This window comes from Carassius gibelio, chromosome A9 (genome assembly GCF_023724105.1).
Source record: "Carassius gibelio isolate Cgi1373 ecotype wild population from Czech Republic chromosome A9, carGib1.2-hapl.c, whole genome shotgun sequence".
Lineage (NCBI taxonomy): Eukaryota > Metazoa > Chordata > Actinopteri > Cypriniformes > Cyprinidae > Carassius > Carassius gibelio.
This window is the reverse complement of record NC_068379.1, coordinates 25430140-25450291: the sequence shown is the minus strand read 5'-3', so window position 1 is coordinate 25450291 and position 20152 is coordinate 25430140. Positions and strand designations below refer to the sequence as shown.

Genomic DNA, 20152 nt, shown 5'->3' with positions numbered 1-20152 from the left:
TTTAGAAAAATGTTTTCTTGTGATTTGTCTCAGTTCTTTTCTAGGTTCTGAGACCAAAGGTGTGTAGACACTTGGTTTTCCTGTTATGATTCTGTCATGGGAGTCTTCGACAGATGGTTGAGCTAGATAGTACAAAATTATGAAATATGGCACAATATTAAGACCGCTTCAGTTTATACAGATGTGAAGCTTCTAGCAACACAAACAGCTCTATTCTATTCATGCAAATTTGACTATTTTTAATGTTATAAAAACTGAACTTATTCTAGAACTCTTTATTGTATTGCCGCATAATGCTGTGATTGGCATAATATTCTGACACTATAATACAGTCATGGTATTTTATGTTAAAACATCAGTAGGCCTTTTATTAAATATACTCGGCAACAGAAGAAAAAATATATGTTGTTGTTTTAACTCAAATTTAGGCTATCAAACTATAGACAGCAAGCGATAACGTTACTGTTTGATTTACTGTGCAGTGACCGTGACTTTAGAGCTTTTGCCGGCTGTTTCACCTTCCACAATGGACCTTGCTGAGGAGAGAGAAGTTGGAGAGGTAATCTCTCATGAATTCTATAATTATTATGTATACTTGTATACAAATATACTTTGTATATACAAAGTGGCATTTATTTTGTTTAAGGCCCCGCTGGAGCCTGAGATGAATTTGTCACAGATCCTATTAGATGGCAACCCTCCCCTGTACCAAACTCCAAAACAAAAGAGGTTCCAAACAGAGGAAATGATTGACATCCAGACCCAGCTGTTGAAAGAATTTGCTTCACTCCGAAACATTCAGGAGGAATTGCTTCAGGTGGAGAAAGAGACTTGCCATAGAGAGAGAAACACTAGATATAAAGAAACGTATAATTCAATAAATATTTATGACAGTATCGTAGTTCAAGAAATATTAATTTATGAAAAAAAATATAATAATTCCATAAATATTCACTTTGTGATAGAATTGTAATTGTATTGTAATAATTTACTTTCAAATACAATTTATGTATTAACCAAATGTGTCAATATATGTTCTAAATTAACAAATGCAGTACATTTTTAAAGTAACAATAAATGCAGTAATGATTTGAATTGAAGCACTGAGCACAGACACAACATCATAATTAAAATAAACTGACTGATTGTAATTAATGAATCAATTACTAGTATTAATATTATTATTATTACTGTGTTCTCATTTAAAAGAAGACTTACTTTCTATGCTTACTAAAAGCATAGAAAACATGAGACCGAAAATGCTAGAAATTCAAAGTCATATGTAAAATGAATTTGTTTCAAATTATAAATATGCCAAAAATATTACTTACCTCATGGCCACCCATCAGGTATTTGGCCTTCACTGAATTGCTGACAAAGCGCTGAGTTGGTAAATATGAAAGAATCATGTGAACTCCCTTTCCTACAAAGTTTGTTATTTTCAGTGAGCAATCACAAACTATCTGGGCATTAATTGAATGAAAATTCTTTCTGTTGACATATATTTCTTCATCGCCAGATGGGGCCTAAAAATTTTAAAGCAAGTTACAAAGAAATGTTGTTAATATAACTAATTCATGTATTAAATATAATTTACCTTGATGGTAATGTGTGGCCCATCCACTGCACCCAGTACATTTGGAAATGCTGCAATCTCAATGAATTTCTGTTTAACGAGGATTTGTTCTGCCACTGTTGATGGGAACTTAATGAAGTTTTTCACCATTCTGCTGAGAGCCCTTGACAATTCGGGAAACACTGGATTTACTAATTCCCACAGTATTACTTAAAACTGCTTGGAATGATCCGGAAGCAAAGAATCGTATAGTGCAACCATTGTCTGCAGTATCACAGGAAGTGGAAAGGACCTTTTTGTTTTTCGCTGCAAATTAACTCTCAGAATATGTGCCAGATACATTACTGAGTTTCTCGGCAGCCTATTAAGTCTAAGCAGAGCATGATCAGGAAGGGTGAGAGGATCTGCTCGATCTCTAAGAGGCCTTTCTGGCTCTCTCTCCCTATTGGCAACCCACAGTACTTCCATCTGAAACGCAGACATCTGATTAACCAAGTATGCTATTTTATATATTAGGTTACCTTATTTAAGTTAAATGTTTAAGTAGTTACAATTTAATATTAAAAGTATATATTTTTTTAAAGGTTTATGTGGCGAGTGGGGCGGGGCCGAGAGGCGTGGGAACGAGGAGTGAGGCCAGGTGTAGTGATTGGAGATGAGCTACACCTGCGCCCCACCGCCGGTCTTGAGTCCCACGTAGGAGATGGAAGGATATAAAACTGGAGTGACGACCGTGAAGGACGAGAGAGGACCAGGTTTTTATTTGTGCGCGTCAGTCGCCGTGAGGGGCTGACGCGCTGTTTTGTTTATTTTTGAATATTAAAATTATGTTTTGATTGTGCGCCGGTTCCCGCCTCCTTCTTCCCGATGAATAGGAAGTTAATATCGTTACAGTTTAATATTTGAAAAGCAGAAATTTCATTAAAACAAATCTTACGGGTTGGGGATTTACGACTAGTTGGCAGTTATCTTAACTTTAAGAAATTATTTAAGATGATTTTCAAGAACATTCTTTTAAAGAATTTGAATTTTTCTTAAGAAAAATGATAAATACATTCTTAAAAAGATTTTTTTTGGGAATACAAAATATTCTTATCTTTTTTCTTAAGGTGACTTCTCTTCCTCTGTTGCTCTTCTCACCTGTGGCCTCCCTCAAGGCTCGATATTGGCACCTTTCATTTTTCCCTGTACATGGCTCCTCTGGGCTCCATTCTAAGAAGGCATGGGGTGACTTTTCAGTTCTATGCTGACGATGCCCAGATGTATTTACCTATTAAGAGAAATTATCCTTCAGCACATAGTTATGTGCTTAGACGAGGTCAAATTCTGCTGCTAGCTCAAAATGTTTTAACGTTAAGTGAACATAAAATAGAGGTGATTGTTTTCAGTCCAACTAATCATTCTCAGGCTATCAGCATAGATCTGGGTAGCTTATTGGCCTTCAGATCTTCTCGTGTGCTAAATCTACTCGTCCTTCTTGACTGAGTCATTAGAATTGGACATCTCTTCTGTAATTGGTTCCAGTTTGTACCAACTCCGCATGCTTTCTAAAATCAAACACTTTTTAAATGCTATGACGTTAGCATTGGCTGTGCACGATTTTATTACTTCATGCTAAGATTACTGCAACTCACTATATTGCAGTAATTCTAAGTACAAAATTACTCGCCTATAATTGGTCCAAAATGCTGCTGCTAGATTTCTTCAAAATAGTCGTAATGTGAGCACATCACCTCTATACTGAGGGCCCTCCATTAGCTGTCTATTTAATTTAGAATCGATTTTAAAGTTCTCTTACTGGTGTATCAATCTTTACATAACCAAGCTACTAGTTATCTCTCTGTTTTATGTGTTTGATTTCAATGTTCAGCACTTTGGTCAGTCTTATGGCTGTTTTAAATGTGCTTTATAAATGAATGAACATGAACTTGACGTTGCTTCCCCTGTCCTAGACTGGGTGAAGCATAACACATATTTTCAATTAAAACATGGACAGTATTTGTATTATCTGCAGAAATCCTTGCTGTTGTTGTCAGACCTGTTTAAACACACAAAGGTGATCAGAAACTCCTCCCTCTTACAACACTTACCAGGAAGAGACTGACTTGTAATTTCTCCTTTCTGTCACTGATTTTCTTCTTTTTGACAAAAGAACAAGAATCAGCCATCAGAGGACAACCAAGAGGAATACTTTTAAGAAGATTGTTTCTGAACAGAGCAGATCTTTGTGATTCTCGAGGTTGATTTATTTTTGAAAGTAGAAAGTGAAAGTAAAGTTTAGGTTGCTGGAGCTCAAACAGTGAAAATGGCTTCACTATCTGTAGAAGAGCTTTCTTGTCCCGTGTGCTGTGATATCTACAAAGTTCCGGTTTTTCTGTCATGTAGTCACAGTGTCTGTAAAGAGTGTCTTCAACAGTTCTGGAGAACCAAGAAAACTCAGGAGTGTCCTGTCTGCAGGAGAAGGTCCTCCAATGCTCAACCTCCAATTAATCTGGTGTTAAAAAACTTGTGTGAGTCGTTCCTGAAGGAGAGAAATGAGAGTCGTTCATCAGGATCTGAGGAGATCTGCAGTTTACACAGTGAGAAACTCAAACTCTTCTGTCTGGAAGACAAACAGCCAGCGTGTATAGTGTGCTTTACTTCACAGAAACACGTCAGTCACACAATCAGACCCATCAGTGAAGTTGTTCCTTCATATAAGGTAGGACAAATGTCTCGTTTCATATGTAAAGAACAATAATTCATCAGAAACACAAATATCATCACATTCATGCACTCAGTATTTCTCTCTGCTGTTTTACTCAACTTCATATGACATAAACTCTGCTCTGATTTGTTCTGTGTTTGTGAACTAAAGTGTAGTCACTGGGTAAGAGATCAAATTCATACTGATGAAAAAGTGTATCTTGTTTTTATTCAGGTTGTGTTTGATTTATATTTACTTTTAATTTCTGAATCAATTTAGTGTGAGATATACACAAAAACACAGCACTGTATGATCACTGTATTCTCTTCTCTTCACTGTAATCTGCTGTTTTATATATTTTTATTTTGTTCAATTCTAGGAGGAGATCAATACAGAACTGAAGTCCTTACAGGAGAAACTTCAACACAATGAAAACATTAAAGAAGAGTTTGAGAAAACAGTTCAACACATCAAGGTGAGGAAACAGAATCAAGAGTCATTTTCAGTTCAGCTGTAGCATCACTAAACACAATTATGATGTGTTATATTTAATATAATGATTCCAGTTGGTTATTTCTGTAAATGACGAGCAGCAATCTGCTTCTGGATCTGTTATATGTCGGTGTCTGAGTTTCTCTGGGATCTGAATGATGTGATGTGTTGATGTGTGTTGATGGAGATGATTGAAGTGAATGTGATTTGATTTCAGTCTCAAGCTGAGCACACAGAGCGTCAGATTAAACAGCAGTTTGAGAAGCTTCATCAGTTTCTCAGAGATGAAGAAGAAGCTACAATCACTGCACTGAGAGAGGAAGAGGAGCAGAAGAAGCAGATGATGAAGGGGAAGCTGGAGGAGATGAACAGACACATCTCAGCTCTTTCACACACAATCAAAGACACGGAGGAGATGATGAAAGCCAGTGACGTCTGCTTTCTGAAGGTCTGATTTCAGATCATCCATTGATTGATTGATTGATGATTGATTGAGTTCTTGATGATCAATGGTGTGTTTGTTCTGCAGGAGTTTCCAGTCACGATGGAAAGGTGAGTGATCTGCTGGTGTCTCTGCTCTCTCTGCTTCTGATCCAAAGACACTGCAGTTCTGATCCTGAATGTTCTTCCAGAGTCCAGATCTCATCACAGCCGGATCCACAGACTCCTTCTGGAGCTTTGATTCATGTGCCGCGTTACTTGGGCAACCTGCCCTTCAGAGTCTGGAAGAAGATGCAGGACATCATCCAAAACAGTGAGTCTGGAGAAGATCTGTGCTGTTACACACACACTGGAGATGATGCATGAGGGAATATTGACAGATTTCAGCATTATGTGTGAATAACCAGATGAGCTGCTGCACCAAAATGAGCCGAAAACAAGAGAAGAACAACTTTGGTCCACATGATATTTAGTTACAGTGATACAGCAGATCTCAGTTCAGGTTGATTGATCTGCAAATCTAAAATATTTACTGTAACAAACACTGACAGTGATCAGAGGAGAGAGTCTGATGTGTTTGATCAATAACACGAGTTTCATAATCAGTGTTAATTTTGTCAATAAAGATGAGATGTTGACAAGCTAAACCTAAATATAGATCAGGTGCGGCTCGTTTATATTCATCCACAACATAAACAAAAAAAATATAAAAATTGTAAAAGTGTTCAACCTTCAGATTTTTGTTATGTTACCTTACACTTCAGCTCTGTATCCGCATCAGATCAGTAACTAGTTGATATTAGCCTTTATATGGTTATATTTCTCTGTTTTATTATTATTCTGAGAATAGACATATGATCATCTTTCCTCACCCGAATTGCTCCACACTTGCAACATTCTAAATCAACATTTAGAGGTGATAAATGTTAATCTGAAGTTAATTTTCATATACTTTGTAAAAATAAAAGTGCATTAAACTTCTAACATTTTGATGTAGTATAATTACAGTGGCTCAACAGTTTGGTTTGCAATTTGATCAACAATCAGTATTCCTAATTATGTACCTATCAGTGTCATTAATGTTAACCAACAAAAGATTTTAAATAAATGTACAAACGTTAAGCTTCTATATCAGATTTTTATTTATTTATTTGTATCTCTTTCATATTTGTCTTATTGCCTTATCGTGCTTCTTTTTTTTCCTCAAAATGTATAAATTATATTTTTATAATCTATATTACATAAGAAACAACTATAATTTTTATTAGTTCCTTACTTTTCACTACTGTTAAAGGGATAGTTCTTACAAAAATGAAAATTGTCAACATTTATTCATGTTTTTTTCCAAAATACATCCTTTATACAAGGGATGTATTTGTTTATATGTAGTTTTGTTTGAAAACTACATATAAAATAGCTACCAAAATAAATATGGGTAACTGTAGTTTGACTAAAAGTTGACAAAAATGCAATGATTTTTCGTCGACTAAAACTGAAAGACTCAAATGACTAAAATGTGACTATTAAGAATTTTCGTCTCAAGATAAAGACTAAGACTAAATCAGAAATGCCTGTCAGAATGAACTCTGGTCATAATTCATAATAATCTGTGTGTGGTTCACTCTTGATCATTATATGAACATCAGAATAAAAGCAGCTGTTGATTGTGTCTCATCAGCTCCTGTGATTCTGGATCCAAACACTGCAGAACCACGTCTCGTCCTGTCTGATGATCTGACCAGTGTGAGATACAGCGAGAACAAACAACCTCTTCCTGATAATCCAGAGAGATTTGACTCTTATCCCTGTGTTCTGGGTTCAGAGGGTTTTAACTCAGGAACACACTGCTGGGATGTGGAGGTTAAAGAGAGTCCAGCCTGGAGACTTGGAGTAACTACAGAATCAAACCAGAGGAAGGGATGTGTTTTCTTTAACACTGATGTCTGGAGTGTGCAGCGTGGATTGCCTGTTCGGTTTGGTTTTCCTGTTAAACAGAAGCTTGAGCGTATGAGAGTTGATCTGGACTATGAGAGAGGAACAGTGTCATTCTCTGATCCTGTAACTAACACACATCTACACACATTCACAACCACCTTCACTCACACACTCTTTCCTTTCTTCTGGTGTGTTTCCTCTCTGAGGATCTTATCGTTCAATAGTCAGTAAATGTTACTCCTGTAGTTCTGGATCCACCTGTTTTCATCTTTTACACTCATCATGTTTCCAATATTTGATTCATATCACAATTTGTTTGACATGAGACTAAATGAGTAACTGTTTATTTCAGTAATAGAGGTTAAATGATACATGTGATCAGTTTGTTCATTAATGTAAATCAGGGATGAGTAACTGGCACCCACACACACAAACACACACACACACACACACACACATTCTCCATACGGTCTCTTACAGGAATTGTTTGTGTGTTTACTCTTATATAATAACAGTATATTAATAAACACTGATTTGAAATGATTTTATCTGTCTTTCTACTTCATAATTTTACATTTAACCCTCAGATGGTTTCTGGGGTCTTTTCTCCACAATCAAAATAAGACTAAATTCATCATCAAACTCAGAAACAACGCTAAACAAATCGACAGAAATGGCACAAATAAAGTGGCACACTTCCACCCATGCAAAAAACATCCACAATGCTAAATTATATTGCTCACAACACGCGTACACACACACACACACACACATAGAGAAATACATTTTTGAGACTATAAAAACTGTTCTCTTATCATTTGTCAAATAAAATCATCCAAAAAGCAGAACCAACACAAATATAAAGTGGTGACACTGACGCCGACAATGTGTACACACACACGCACACACACACACACACACACACACACACACACACACACACTTTTGAGGTTATAAAACAACTGCTCTCTTATAATTATTTAAAAAAAATCATGCAAAATGCAGAACCACCAAAGAGGGAGTGAGAGAGAGATGACAGGATGAGACAAAACAATTTAGCTCCAACCCCGTCAGAAGTCATGCGGTTTACCATGCTTACTGCCTGCAATGCATTGTAATGTAACATTATTGAAAACAGGAAAAAAATGCTAAACTTTGACAAAAAATATTTTATTTTTGTTATAATTGTGATTTTATAATATTTAGATATGAATCCAACTGAATCCAACTTGTGAAAAGATATCTTTCAGGTAGTCAAATAGCATATAGTGGAGCTCTATAGCCATCTAGTGGTTAAAGTGATTTTATTTTATTTTAAAACTGCATTTTCCAAAAAATGGGTATAAATGTTACATTAAATCAGAACCCACAAAACACGAGTGTAAACATGAAACGAAGACCATCAGAGGGTTAATGTGTTACCTGTGGTTGTTTGTAGTTTTTGAAATAAACTAGCAATTTATGAGTGATAATTATTTCGAAGTAAATCCTACACCAAATTTTGAAAAGTGTCTACACCATATTTAATTTATTTTAAACTGTATATATATATATATATATATATATATATATATATATATATATATATATATATATATATATATATATATATATATATATATATATATATAACACACTATTTAATTTAAAACACTATATTTAAATTATGATTTTATATCTATTTATGTAAATAGAAATATTTTGAAGTTATATATAAAATAAAACAATATTTCAGTACGTGTTTTACTAGAAAACAATAAAAAAACAACAACATCAAATTATAGATATATTTAAGCTTCTATCTTATAATAAAAAATTTTACTGAAAAAAGATTTTTATTACTTTTAGTTGACTCATTTTATTTTAATGTTTGTAATTATTATTTTTTTTTACCAATGATTTATATATCATTTCTATGACATTTCCAATATTTTTTAATCAATTATTAATATATAATTTTTATGTGTAAAAAAAAAAAACAACAACATTAAAATCAATATTTTACTATTTGTATGATTTATTTAAAATCAATTTATATGTTGTTGTTTTTTGTTTGTTTGTTTTTTGGCGTTAATTCAAATAAATATTTGACTATTTTTATGACATGTAAAAAAATTACTGATAGTATATATATAGATTTTCTCTTTAAGAGGCAGAAACTGGCTGTAGTTTACAAATGAGACACATTTGGATTTCTAGTTTTGTACACATCTAAACAAATGATGAAGAAAAATGCACATTTCATTTGACTAAGATACATGATTTTAGTTTGATGGCATCACAAATCATCATTTTCTGTATTTAATGTTCATGCGCTTCATTTCTGTCGCTCGAGAGCTGAAAACAATCAGAAGCACAGCTGACAATCATCTGCTGCATCTGTTACCATGGAAACCAGCATCAGCACCGTCCGTCTGAAGCTTCATCAGCCTGTTTGAGATCAGCCGTAACATGAGTGTCATGTTTTAACTGATGGTGTCTTCAAATGTAGCGCTGCATCAGTGTCTCATCAATGGATGCTCTGCAGTGAATGGGTGCCGTCAGAATGAGAGTCTGATAAAAACATCACAATAATCCACAGCACTCCAGTCCATCAGTGAACATCTGGAGAAGAAAAAAGATGAAACACATCCAGCATTAAGATGATTTTAACTCAAACACATAGAGTCTATAATCCATAATAACACTTCCTCCAGTGAAAAAGTGTTCTGGTCTGAGTCAGGAGAGAAATCTGGATTATGGATTATGATTTTGAGTAAATTTTAGTTGTTCATTTTTAGTTTATTTATATTTATTAATGCTCTCAAATTAGATTTTTAAAAAAATATATTTTATGTTTTCATTTAATTTTAGACCAATCATTTTTTATATATATCTATATAGTTTAGTTTTTGTCATTTTGTTGTGCTTTTTAAAAACTATGTCTAGCTTTTATATAATATTTGTTTGTTTATTTATTTGTTTATTTTAGTTATTTTCAGTCTTTAATTAATTTTTTGTTTTACGGTATTTATTAATATGTAGTTTTTTTATTTTCCTTTTTTCATTTTGTTGTTGTTCTTTTCTTTTTATAATTTTTATAATATTTATTTCAGTTTTTGTTTGTTTGTTTATTTATTTGTTTTCATTTTTTTTTTTGTAAATTCAATACTTTATCTTAAACTAAAATGTTAGTATTTAAATATTTAATAAAAGTATTTTATGTTTTTTTTTTTTCATTTAATTTTTTTATGATTAACTATAATATCATTGATACATATTTAAAAACAGAAAAACATTTGATTTAGGACAAAGGAAAAGTATCGTCGTTGCTGGAGAGACACTCATCAACATTCAAAAGTATTTATAGATTGGGTTTGAGCACATATATTAACACATTCTAGTTTTGAGGAGTTTAAATCCAAAACCATCTGTCTCAGAGGACAGTCAGATACTGTAAACACACAGGCTCTTGACACTGATGTCTCTGTGAAGTTCAGCTCACGGTGCAGTGAACAATCTGACAAACTCTCATCGGTGTAAAAACAGAGGATCTTATCCTGAGAATCACGCCTTCGACTCTTTCTCTGATTCTCCATTCACTAAAGTAATCTGACATCTTCTGAAAGACTTTGGGCTCTTTTGATACGAAATGCATCTTTGCAGGATCTTTCAGTCTTGAAGCTTCAGTCTGCAGCAATGCAGCAGGAACAGTGATTAGATTAGAAACTGTGTTTGAGCTCATACTGTCCTTCAGCTGGGAGTCAGAGACATTTCAACTCATTATTATTATTATTATTATTAACACTAAATCAACTGACTGCGTGTATTAGAGATGTAATATCATACCTGATAAAATATATAAAGTATCTGATATGATGTAGTAATATAACAATATAATTATCTTATTATTTAAATATTATATTCCTAATATAATTTATTAATATTAACAATATTTACAATTAAATAGTAATAATACAGATAAACAAGAACTAACACATGATATCATGCACACACACACACAATATTATTATAATAATTAATAATCATCTATTTTGTTTTTATAGTATTTAAGCTAAATTAACTGGTCATATGTGGATGCTGCATTAGAGATAAAATATCATTAATGATAAACTACGTAAAAAAAAAACTTATGTAATATAATAATATAATCATCTAATGATGTAATAATTATAAGAAAATACATATAAAATAAACAATAGCTATGACATATATATAAAATAATAATTATAATAATTTATTAACACTTTTTTTATTAATTTGTCATCTTATAAAAAAAGTCAACTATTGGTTCATATTTATTTTTATTTTATGGCATTTAAATTATCTGTTTATTTGTGGATGCTGTATTAGAGATATCATAATTGACAAAATATGTAGTATCTGATGTAATCATCATCATAATAAAACAATAAATAATAACAGTCATGAGTATTATTATTATTAATCAGTTTATAAATTGAAAACTACATTTTAACTTACATAATTTACACTAAATGGTTGTTGCTTGTATTAGAGACTTTATATGATACAAATAAAATATCAAATATCAGATTATTATTATTATTATTAGTCATCTTATAAATTAGCCAACTGATGGTTAACATTTGAACTTTATTTTTTTTTAATTTTTCTATTATTTACACTAAATGAATTGATCATATCTAAATTGCAGCCTCTATTCTATTTCTATTCTTACTTTATTAAAAAAAAAAAAATAGAGAGCCTCTAACAATAGCGTTCCTCTATCCTTTTTTTTTTTTTTGCTATTTTATCTACTTGTTTTTCTTTTTCTTTCCTTTTTGTTTAAATAATAACTTTCTACAGTAGTGTACTAACTGAGACTTGTGTCTCATTGCTCTTTTGTTGATTTTGAATGCATCTATTGTCCTCATTTGTACGTAGCTTTGGATAAAAGCATCTGATAAAGAACTAAATGTAAATGTAAATTTGAGATAATGTAATAGCTGATAAAATATATATGTTTGATTAATTATGAATAATAATAATTATAAGAAGAAGAATGAATGATAAATGTTAATAATATATCATAATAAATAATAATAATCATCAAAAGTAGTATTACCAGTCAGGTATTATTATTATTATTATTATTATTTTTTATTAATTTTAAATTATTAGAGCTGCCCTTCATAAATTGGTAAGGGGAGGGGCGAGGATTAAAACTGTTTCCGCGGGTTGTTTTCATATCCGCGGGATAAAGCCGTCAAAATAACAGGATAAATGCGAATTCTTCCAGGGGACGCGCTCCAAAAACCGTATTTCACACCCCAGGCCGCAATATTTACCCTGGGACTCCCCGAGAAGCACCTGTGCTAGTTTTGAGTAGCATTTTGTGCGGGTTTTGTTATGTAAATCTGGCAACCCGCTGCACCGCACGCACTCAGAGTCGCGCTCCCGAGTCAGTCAGGGCTCCGTTATTAAACACTCAACGGTGGACGCGACTGCAGCAGCGGCAGAAGTGCTGCGACGCTTTAAAACATGGGTAAGTAAACGTTATCTGTAGGATTTGGAATGCGAGTTATCAAAAGACTGTGGAAGGGATCACTTGCACTGGTAGGCCGGTCAGAGCCCTGGAACTCAGTCAACAACAGTTCTTTCTTTGAGGACTTTACTTTCCCATTTAGCATATAACAGGTGTGGTCTGTATAAAAATAACAAATACAAAAAGGTGAATAATACAGATTTTAAACCCAACAAATTAACATTACTAGCAATATTACTGAATATAAGTGAAATGCTACAGCTCAATGGATTGGCATATTAGCATCTGAATAGGTAATTTTACCACATAATCCTCATTAACACACTTATACTTGCAATTTACAGCAGACAGATTAACTAAAGACAATCTATCTCAATGTAGAACATGAGAACAGTAGAGATAAAGCAATTGTAAAATATCACGGCATAACGTGCTTGTAAACAAACGCTGGTTATGCAAGCACAATCAATCGAAAATAATTATCATATCTGCAAATGCCTGCAAGATTATAACTTAATCTCAATACTAAACATAATTTACCAAGAACAACTCACTTTTAGGATGCACGCACACATATTATGCTTGTATTGGATCGGCTAATGTCTCTTCTCTTCAACTGCTGCGCAATGGTAAAATGGCGATAAGACTTAAAAGGCCAACACATCTTAAAGGGGCAACACGTCTTAAAAGGGTTATGCATGCAAGCCGTTTGTACATTATCTAAGAACGTTAAACCGACTTCATTAAATCCGCTCGCGCTGCATTTAGTTGGAGCGCGTTCACGGTTTACGGTCCCACAGTTTAAAAATTTCAACTTTATGTGGTTCAAAATTGAAAGAGTCGGTTCTTATAAATATTAAGGTATATGGCTAGATGAAAAATTAATGTTCACATTGATCAATTGCTGAAGAAGCTTAAATCAAAACTAGGGGTTTTCTATCGTTTTAAAAGTTGTTTTCCCTATGAGGCCCTAAAGAAGCTGGTTGAGAGTACTTTTTTAACAATAATTGACTGGTGATCTTGTTTACATGCATGCAGCTTCCTCTGTACTAAGGAAATTGGACTCTGTCTATCATGCAGCATTACGTTTTGTATGTGGTGCAGAATACCGTACGCATCATTGTATTTTGTATGAATCTTTATCATGGTCCTCTTTGTATCATAGGGGGAATTTACACATGTATGTATTTATTGCACAGGCACTCCTTGGTAAATTACCATCTTACATTACAAACTTTTTAACTTTTTATTCTAATGGTTATGGTACCAGATCGCAGCTGCATCTTTGTTTAAAAGTCCCAAGAGTATTCACTGAATTTGGAAAGCATGCTTTTTCTTTTTATGCCCCTAGGGTTTGGAACAACCTACAAAATGTATTGAAATTAGAGTCTTTGCCATCTTTGAGCACTTTTAAATTTATCCTGTATTCTACATTTAAAGAATCTTGTAAATGCTTTTCTTGAACTTCGATCTAATTTTTATTTGTTTCAATTGTTTGTGTTTTATTTATTTGTCTGAAACTATGTGTGCTGCCGTTTTTGACCAGGTCTCCCTGGAAGAAGAGATTATTATATCTCAATGGGATTTTTTTTTTTTCCTGGCTAAATAAAGGATAAATAAAAAAATAAAATAAATAGTCTAAAGAGATTTTCGAGACATACTTCCATACTTGAAAGACCTGGCCTCCACAGTCAATGGACCTGAGCCCAATCCAGATGGTTTAGGGGTGAGCTGGACCGCAGACAGAAGGCAAAAGGACCAACAAGTGCTAAGCATCTCTCGGAGAACTCCTTCAAGACTGTTGGAAGACCATTTCAGGTGACTACCTCTTGAAGCTCATCAAGAGAAAGCCAAGAGTGTGCAAAGCAGTAATCAAAGCAAAAGGTGGCTACTTTGAAGAACCTACAATATGACAGATTTCAGTTGTTTCACTTTTTTGTTATGTATATAATTCCATATATAATTCCACATGTGTTAATTCATAGTTTTGATGCCTTCAGTGTGACTCTACAATTTTCATAGTCATGCAAATAAAGAAAACTCTTTGAATGAGAAGGTGAGTCTAAACTTTTGGTCTGTAGCTTACATACATACATATCATTGTTAAAGCTGTTATTCAAGAGCAGTGAGTTATTTGTCTTTGTCTTTTGTTCACATTAATGACACAGACCGACAGTAGGTATAAGGCTTCTGCCTGGCACCTTAAGGGATTTTTTTCTCAATTGATTACAAATTGAAATAATATATCTCACATAAATGCTGTAAATATAATGCAGTTTTTCATTATAATAACAATTATTTAATGACAGGTGAAAATATAATAAATATGTACTACAGTGCACATATTTAACAAAATATGGCTATTTTTCTCAACTAACCTGCTATGGTCTTTAAATGGCTTTCTTGAGGTAAATGTAACGTTCTGTGACATAATTGTTCTCCTGCTGTTTTGACCGATGACTGATTGATCAATATTATTTATGAGGCATATATACATTTTGGTAAGTTGTACTGTATCTTTAAACAGAAAGTAACAGATGATCGGTTTACTTGAACTGAGGCGCTAAAGCGATCTGTCACGTCACATTTTTTAACGCCAAAACGGTATTGTCTGAATTTTGTAATAAAATGGACAGAATCTGAGAGCTGAGAATTGTAAATTTAATTTATATAGATCAGTGAGTGGTGGCATATCACAGCTGGAACATCCTAACTTTTTTTAAACAAAACAATGCAGTAGCCTACGTGTATCATTACATTTCTGTCTGACCTCAGCAGTCAAGTCCCTCCCTGCTGACATCTTCACTTAAGTCTTTTGCCTTCCAGCAAATCATTTATTTATCTTGACACATTTGGTGGCATCTGCCTCAAAGTGCTTGTCGTTTTCTCTCTCTCAACTTTCGGCCCCTCCTTTACGCTTCAATATTTTATTATTTAACATATTGAATTTCGTTGTAGTTGTAAAACGGCCGCTTTTCAAGGCTAGAACTTGATTCTGATTGGCCAATGAGCAGTGAACACGTCACGTCACGTCTCGCAGCTCGCATCAGCATCATGCGGCTTCATGAGAGAGACACATAAGGCCGGTATCGGACTATACAACAATATACTTACGAATATATTTGCGATAAATAATGATTTAAAAACAAAATACATAACGCACCGGCCCAACCAGACCAGACGGAATCTCCCGGTAGTCCCGATGGCCATTACATGCATGCCTACTGTCTCTGACCCTTCACTCATGGATTGAGGACATTCGTTAGTTTTCTTCTTCCTCTGGTGTTTGTAGGACAGTAATGAAATTTGGCACACTTACAGAGTTGCTCCTGAATAGTAATCTGACCAATTTTGGGGTCTTTAAGACCAGCTTTATGTAGTTGACATCTGTCTAATTTGATGAGCTTCTATCAATTTGCAAAGGCCTCCTCAGTCGTACAGCCGACGAGCTGTCTCGAGCAATGCTCCCGGGAGAATGGCGACTCCATCCCCTGACGGTCCAGCTGATTTGGAGGCGGTTCAGAGCCACTCAGGTAGACCTGTTTGCTGCTCCAGAGACCTCTCACTGCCAGGTTTTCTACTCCCTGACTGAGGGAACTCTCGGCACGGACGCACTGGCAAACAGCTTGCCACGGGACCTACGCAAGTATGTGTTTCCCCCAGTGAGCCTTCTGGCACAGACATTGTGCAAAGTCCGGGAGGACGAGGAGCAAGTCTTGCTAGTAGCGCCATATTGGCCTACTCGGACCTGGTTCCCCGAACTAGTGCTCCTCTCGACAGCCCCTCCTTGGCCGGTTCCTCTGAGGTGGGATTTACTGACTCAGAGACGGGGCAACATTTGGCACCCATGTCCAGACCTTTGGAAACTCCATGTTTGGTCCCTGGACGGGACACGGAGGTTCTAGGTGACCTACCCCAAGAGGTAGTGAACACCATCACTTCGGCAAGAGCACCGTCTACGAGACACGCCTATGCCTTGAAGTGGAACCTGTTCGTTGAGTGGTGTTCTTCTCGCCGAGAAGACCCCTGAAGATGCCCGATTGCGGTCGTGCTATCCTTTCTGCAGCAGGGGTTGGAGCGATGGCTGTCTCCCTCCACCCTCAAAGTCCAGGTTGATGCTATTGCTGCGTACCATGACCCCGTGAATGGGAAGTCTTTGGGTAAGCATGACCTCAGGGGAATGCCGTCTCTAAGCAGAGGATAGCCCACTGGATTGTGGATGCCATAACCCTGGCTTATCAGGCTCAGGATGTGCCCTGCCCATTCAGGTTGCGAGCTCACTAAACTAGAAGTGTTGCATCCTCCTGGGCGCTGGCTCGTGGCGCCTCGCTGACAGATATTTGTAGAGCTGCGGGCTGGGCGACCCCCAACATGTTCGCTAGGTTCTATAGCCTTCGTGTAGAGCCGGTATCCTCCTGTGTTCTCACCTCAAACGGGTAGTGGCACTGAGAGGCCCCGGTTAGTGTCGACTTGCTAAAACTGCTTCAAAGTGTCCGTACTGTAGGCCCTGTTGAGATCCTCCATCACCCTAGGCAGCTGGACGCGGCGGAACGTCCGGCGCCAGGCCTTCATGATGAATCCTTGAGAACCATGGAAGGCTGGGTTCCATATTGACACCTAAGCCGTACTCATATGTGTATAGTCCATGGTATAGCCTTAGAGCCCGTGTTCCCCTGCAGACTTCTGCCTTCCCAAGAGGGTTTTAACCACCTCAAATTTCTCCATATACACCTAAACAGATGCTATATGTGTATTTGCCTCCGAGACCTCCTTCAGGAAGGATGGGGCTTCCGCAGCGTCCCGGCTCCAAGCGGACCGGGTACGTTTTCCCAGTGTTATCCAATCTCAACCAGTGAGGTAGTGCTTTGACAATGGTGAGTGTAACTACTTGTTCTGAGCCCCGGCCTACACCTAATAGGGGCACAGGCGGCTCGCACAGGGCACCGGAAGGTGCAGCACCCATGGCGCTTTGATAGGGATCCCATATTTGTCGGTCACCGACGTGGCGTCGAGAGTGACCGACTGAAAGGGAACGTCTCGGTTACATATGGTAACCCTCGATCCCTAAAGGAGGGAACGGAGACGCCACATCCCGTCGCCAAGGTTGCTGTACCACCGCTGAGCTGCCGGGTTCCCCAAAAACTGGTATGCATTGCACCTGCTGCCCTCTTATACTCACGCAGTGATCAGCGGCAGCTGGATGCAATAATTGCATGCCAATGTGCATTGGCTCATTTAGTTTACACTCGAAGTAGATTGGTTTATCGAAGCGATATCCCATATTCGTCGGTCACGGACGTGGTATCTCCGTTCCCTCCTTCAGGGAACGAGGGTTACCATACGTAACCGAGACGTTTCTTCTTTTTCTTTCTGTTTGCCATTTGTAGGACAATGATGAAATTTGGCACATTTATAGAGGAGGTCCTGAATATTAATTTGACCAACTTTGGTATTTCTAGGACCAACTCTATAGTGCCACCAGCAGTTCAAATATTCAGCTTTTTTCAATTAATCAATACATATATTTAAACGTATATTTTTCTTATTGTGTGTAATGATTCATCAATGCATGTTGTTCCAAATAAATAAGTGTTATGACATACACTCCTCTATCAGCTTGACCTTTGACCCTCACTCAGCACTTAAGGTGAACCTGATCTTTGTTGGGAACTTGCAAGCGTAGCATGTCTGCTGCCTGTAATTGATGAAATAAATAAATAAAGGTAAATAAATAAACAAAATAAAACGGATGCTAAATTTGGCCAATTTCCCTCACATTTGGGCAATAAAGGGCAATTCACAAGACAAGAGGAGCAAGAGCGAGTCGAATTTGTGGCCCTGCCCTGAAGTGTTTCAGAGCCACCTGATGGAGCTCAAAAGTGTTCGTTAGAGCTTTATGAATTATTATATTATTTCTACTGACAGCTCCAGACTTCAGTGGTCATCTCTGGCCTTTCTAATCCAAATGTAAAGAAAAGACTAAAGGGAAAACCTGTTATTTATGAAGAATGGCTCAATGGAAAGATCTAACTTTCTATTTGCATTCACCTTTTATTTAGGAATCGATTTGTCATAGTTTTTTAAATGACTGAGGACAGCTTGGGATTTTTATCCGTTGCTCTCGAGTGTTATTCCTCTTCACTGATAGCTTAGATAATGTTTAAAACTATTAATTTGTTAAAGTTGTAAAAAAACAAAAACAAAACAAAAAACTGTTTATTAGAGAAGAAAATGGTACTTTTATACTTTCTAAGTCTCATGTTATTTGAGTCTAAAGTGTAATTTTTCGAGTATGTGAACTGACGCTCTCGGATGGAGCTTTTTTAGTAGCTTTTTTTTTTTTTAATATATATATATTAGCCCCAATACAATTATTACTATTATCTTTTTTTTCTGGGAACATTTTGATGAATTCTGCATGCGTTTCAATGCTTTATACTCTGGTAATATTCTCCAGTGACTGTGGATCGGTTCAATCCTGGGATTCACTCAGTTCTGGAGGATTGTGAAGCTGAAAAACTGCCCAAAACTGATGATTTGATGTCAGAGACGCTGAACGTGTGTCAGTCCTTCAAAACAGGCCCACAGAAAGTGCCCATAAGTGATAGGAAACTCGGTAACGTCATATGACCATCTGTATCCTCCCTCTAGTCATCAAGGTAAATCATATATTATTCTGTAGTGATATTTCAGTACTGTATGAATGCCTTGCATATTTACTTGACAGCATTGTGTGTTTTTACCCAGTTTGCAATGAATCCCTTCTATGAAGCCAACGCAGCGATTTCCTCCACAGCTCTCGAGAGGAAAGTACAGTTTCTTGGGAAGAAGCATCTGCTCAGGTGATTCATCTTATACATGTACTCTTCTGTTTTTGCAGTCTTGATGTCATGCATAAATATACAGGTGTGTTGTTTGTACTGTCAGATACATATTTCAATTTCAGTTGTTCATACTCATCAGATTCTGACCCGCTACTGTACGACAGATGTCTGTGAATAATGATTATTCTTAAAGACTTGTTTAAAGCATCACACAGGAATGCTTTCTGCAGAAATTACACATCAAACCATTAAAATGCATAATTTCTAACCTGTGGTCAACATTAATGTTGTCCGATAATAACCTTAAATCAAATAAACAATTTTATTATTCAATACTTCTTTAATTTTAATTGAACAAACTACAATATTTAGACTTTAGTGCTTCTTTTCAAAATAGTGCTTAAACGCTTCACCTCAATCATATTTTTAATACAGTACAGTGTATATATTTGGCACTCTCTACATAATTATTTTAACATACATTAGAAATTAATCACAGTTACAGGAAAATAAAATTACACACACACACACACACACAACACAGTGACAAAAATCAGCATTTGTCATGTTTTCCAGTAAAAACATCTAAACATCCTTAAAACATAATGCATTTACTTACAGTAAGACTCAAACAGCATGTGATAGACCCGTTTCCACATAATGCATTCATTTTTTTTATTTTGACTAAAAAT

The 20152-nt window shown here is 35.7% G+C and overlaps 1 protein-coding gene and 1 long non-coding RNA gene across 4 annotated transcripts in view; both read left to right on the top strand.

Annotated features, from left to right (window-relative positions):
• The window catches only part of LOC128020240 (nuclear factor 7, ovary), a 257606-nt gene extending 249983 nt beyond the window's left edge, over window positions 1-7623 (top strand). Inside the window, exons 2-7 of one of the 3 annotated variants that reach the window (XM_052607021.1) lie at window positions 3858-4277; window positions 4642-4737; window positions 4972-5202; window positions 5284-5306; window positions 5387-5508; window positions 6874-7623. In XM_052607021.1, the coding sequence (XP_052462981.1) occupies window positions 3882-4277; window positions 4642-4737; window positions 4972-5202; window positions 5284-5306; window positions 5387-5508; window positions 6874-7361 (1356 nt within the window). In that variant the 5' untranslated portion in view covers window positions 3858-3881 and the 3' untranslated portion in view covers window positions 7362-7623. The remainder of the gene's footprint in view (window positions 1-3857; window positions 4278-4641; window positions 4738-4971; window positions 5203-5283; window positions 5307-5386; window positions 5509-6873) is intronic. The other 2 variants (XM_052607022.1, XM_052607023.1) reach the window with 2 other exon arrangements.
• Window positions 7624-12519: 4896 nt separating this feature from the next.
• LOC128020249 (uncharacterized) lies at window positions 12520-19728 on the top strand. The gene is made up of 3 exons (XR_008185312.1): window positions 12520-12636; window positions 19094-19295; window positions 19384-19728. It is a non-coding gene; the product is annotated as an uncharacterized LOC128020249 (long non-coding RNA).
• The last annotated feature ends 424 nt before the right edge of the window (window positions 19729-20152 follow it).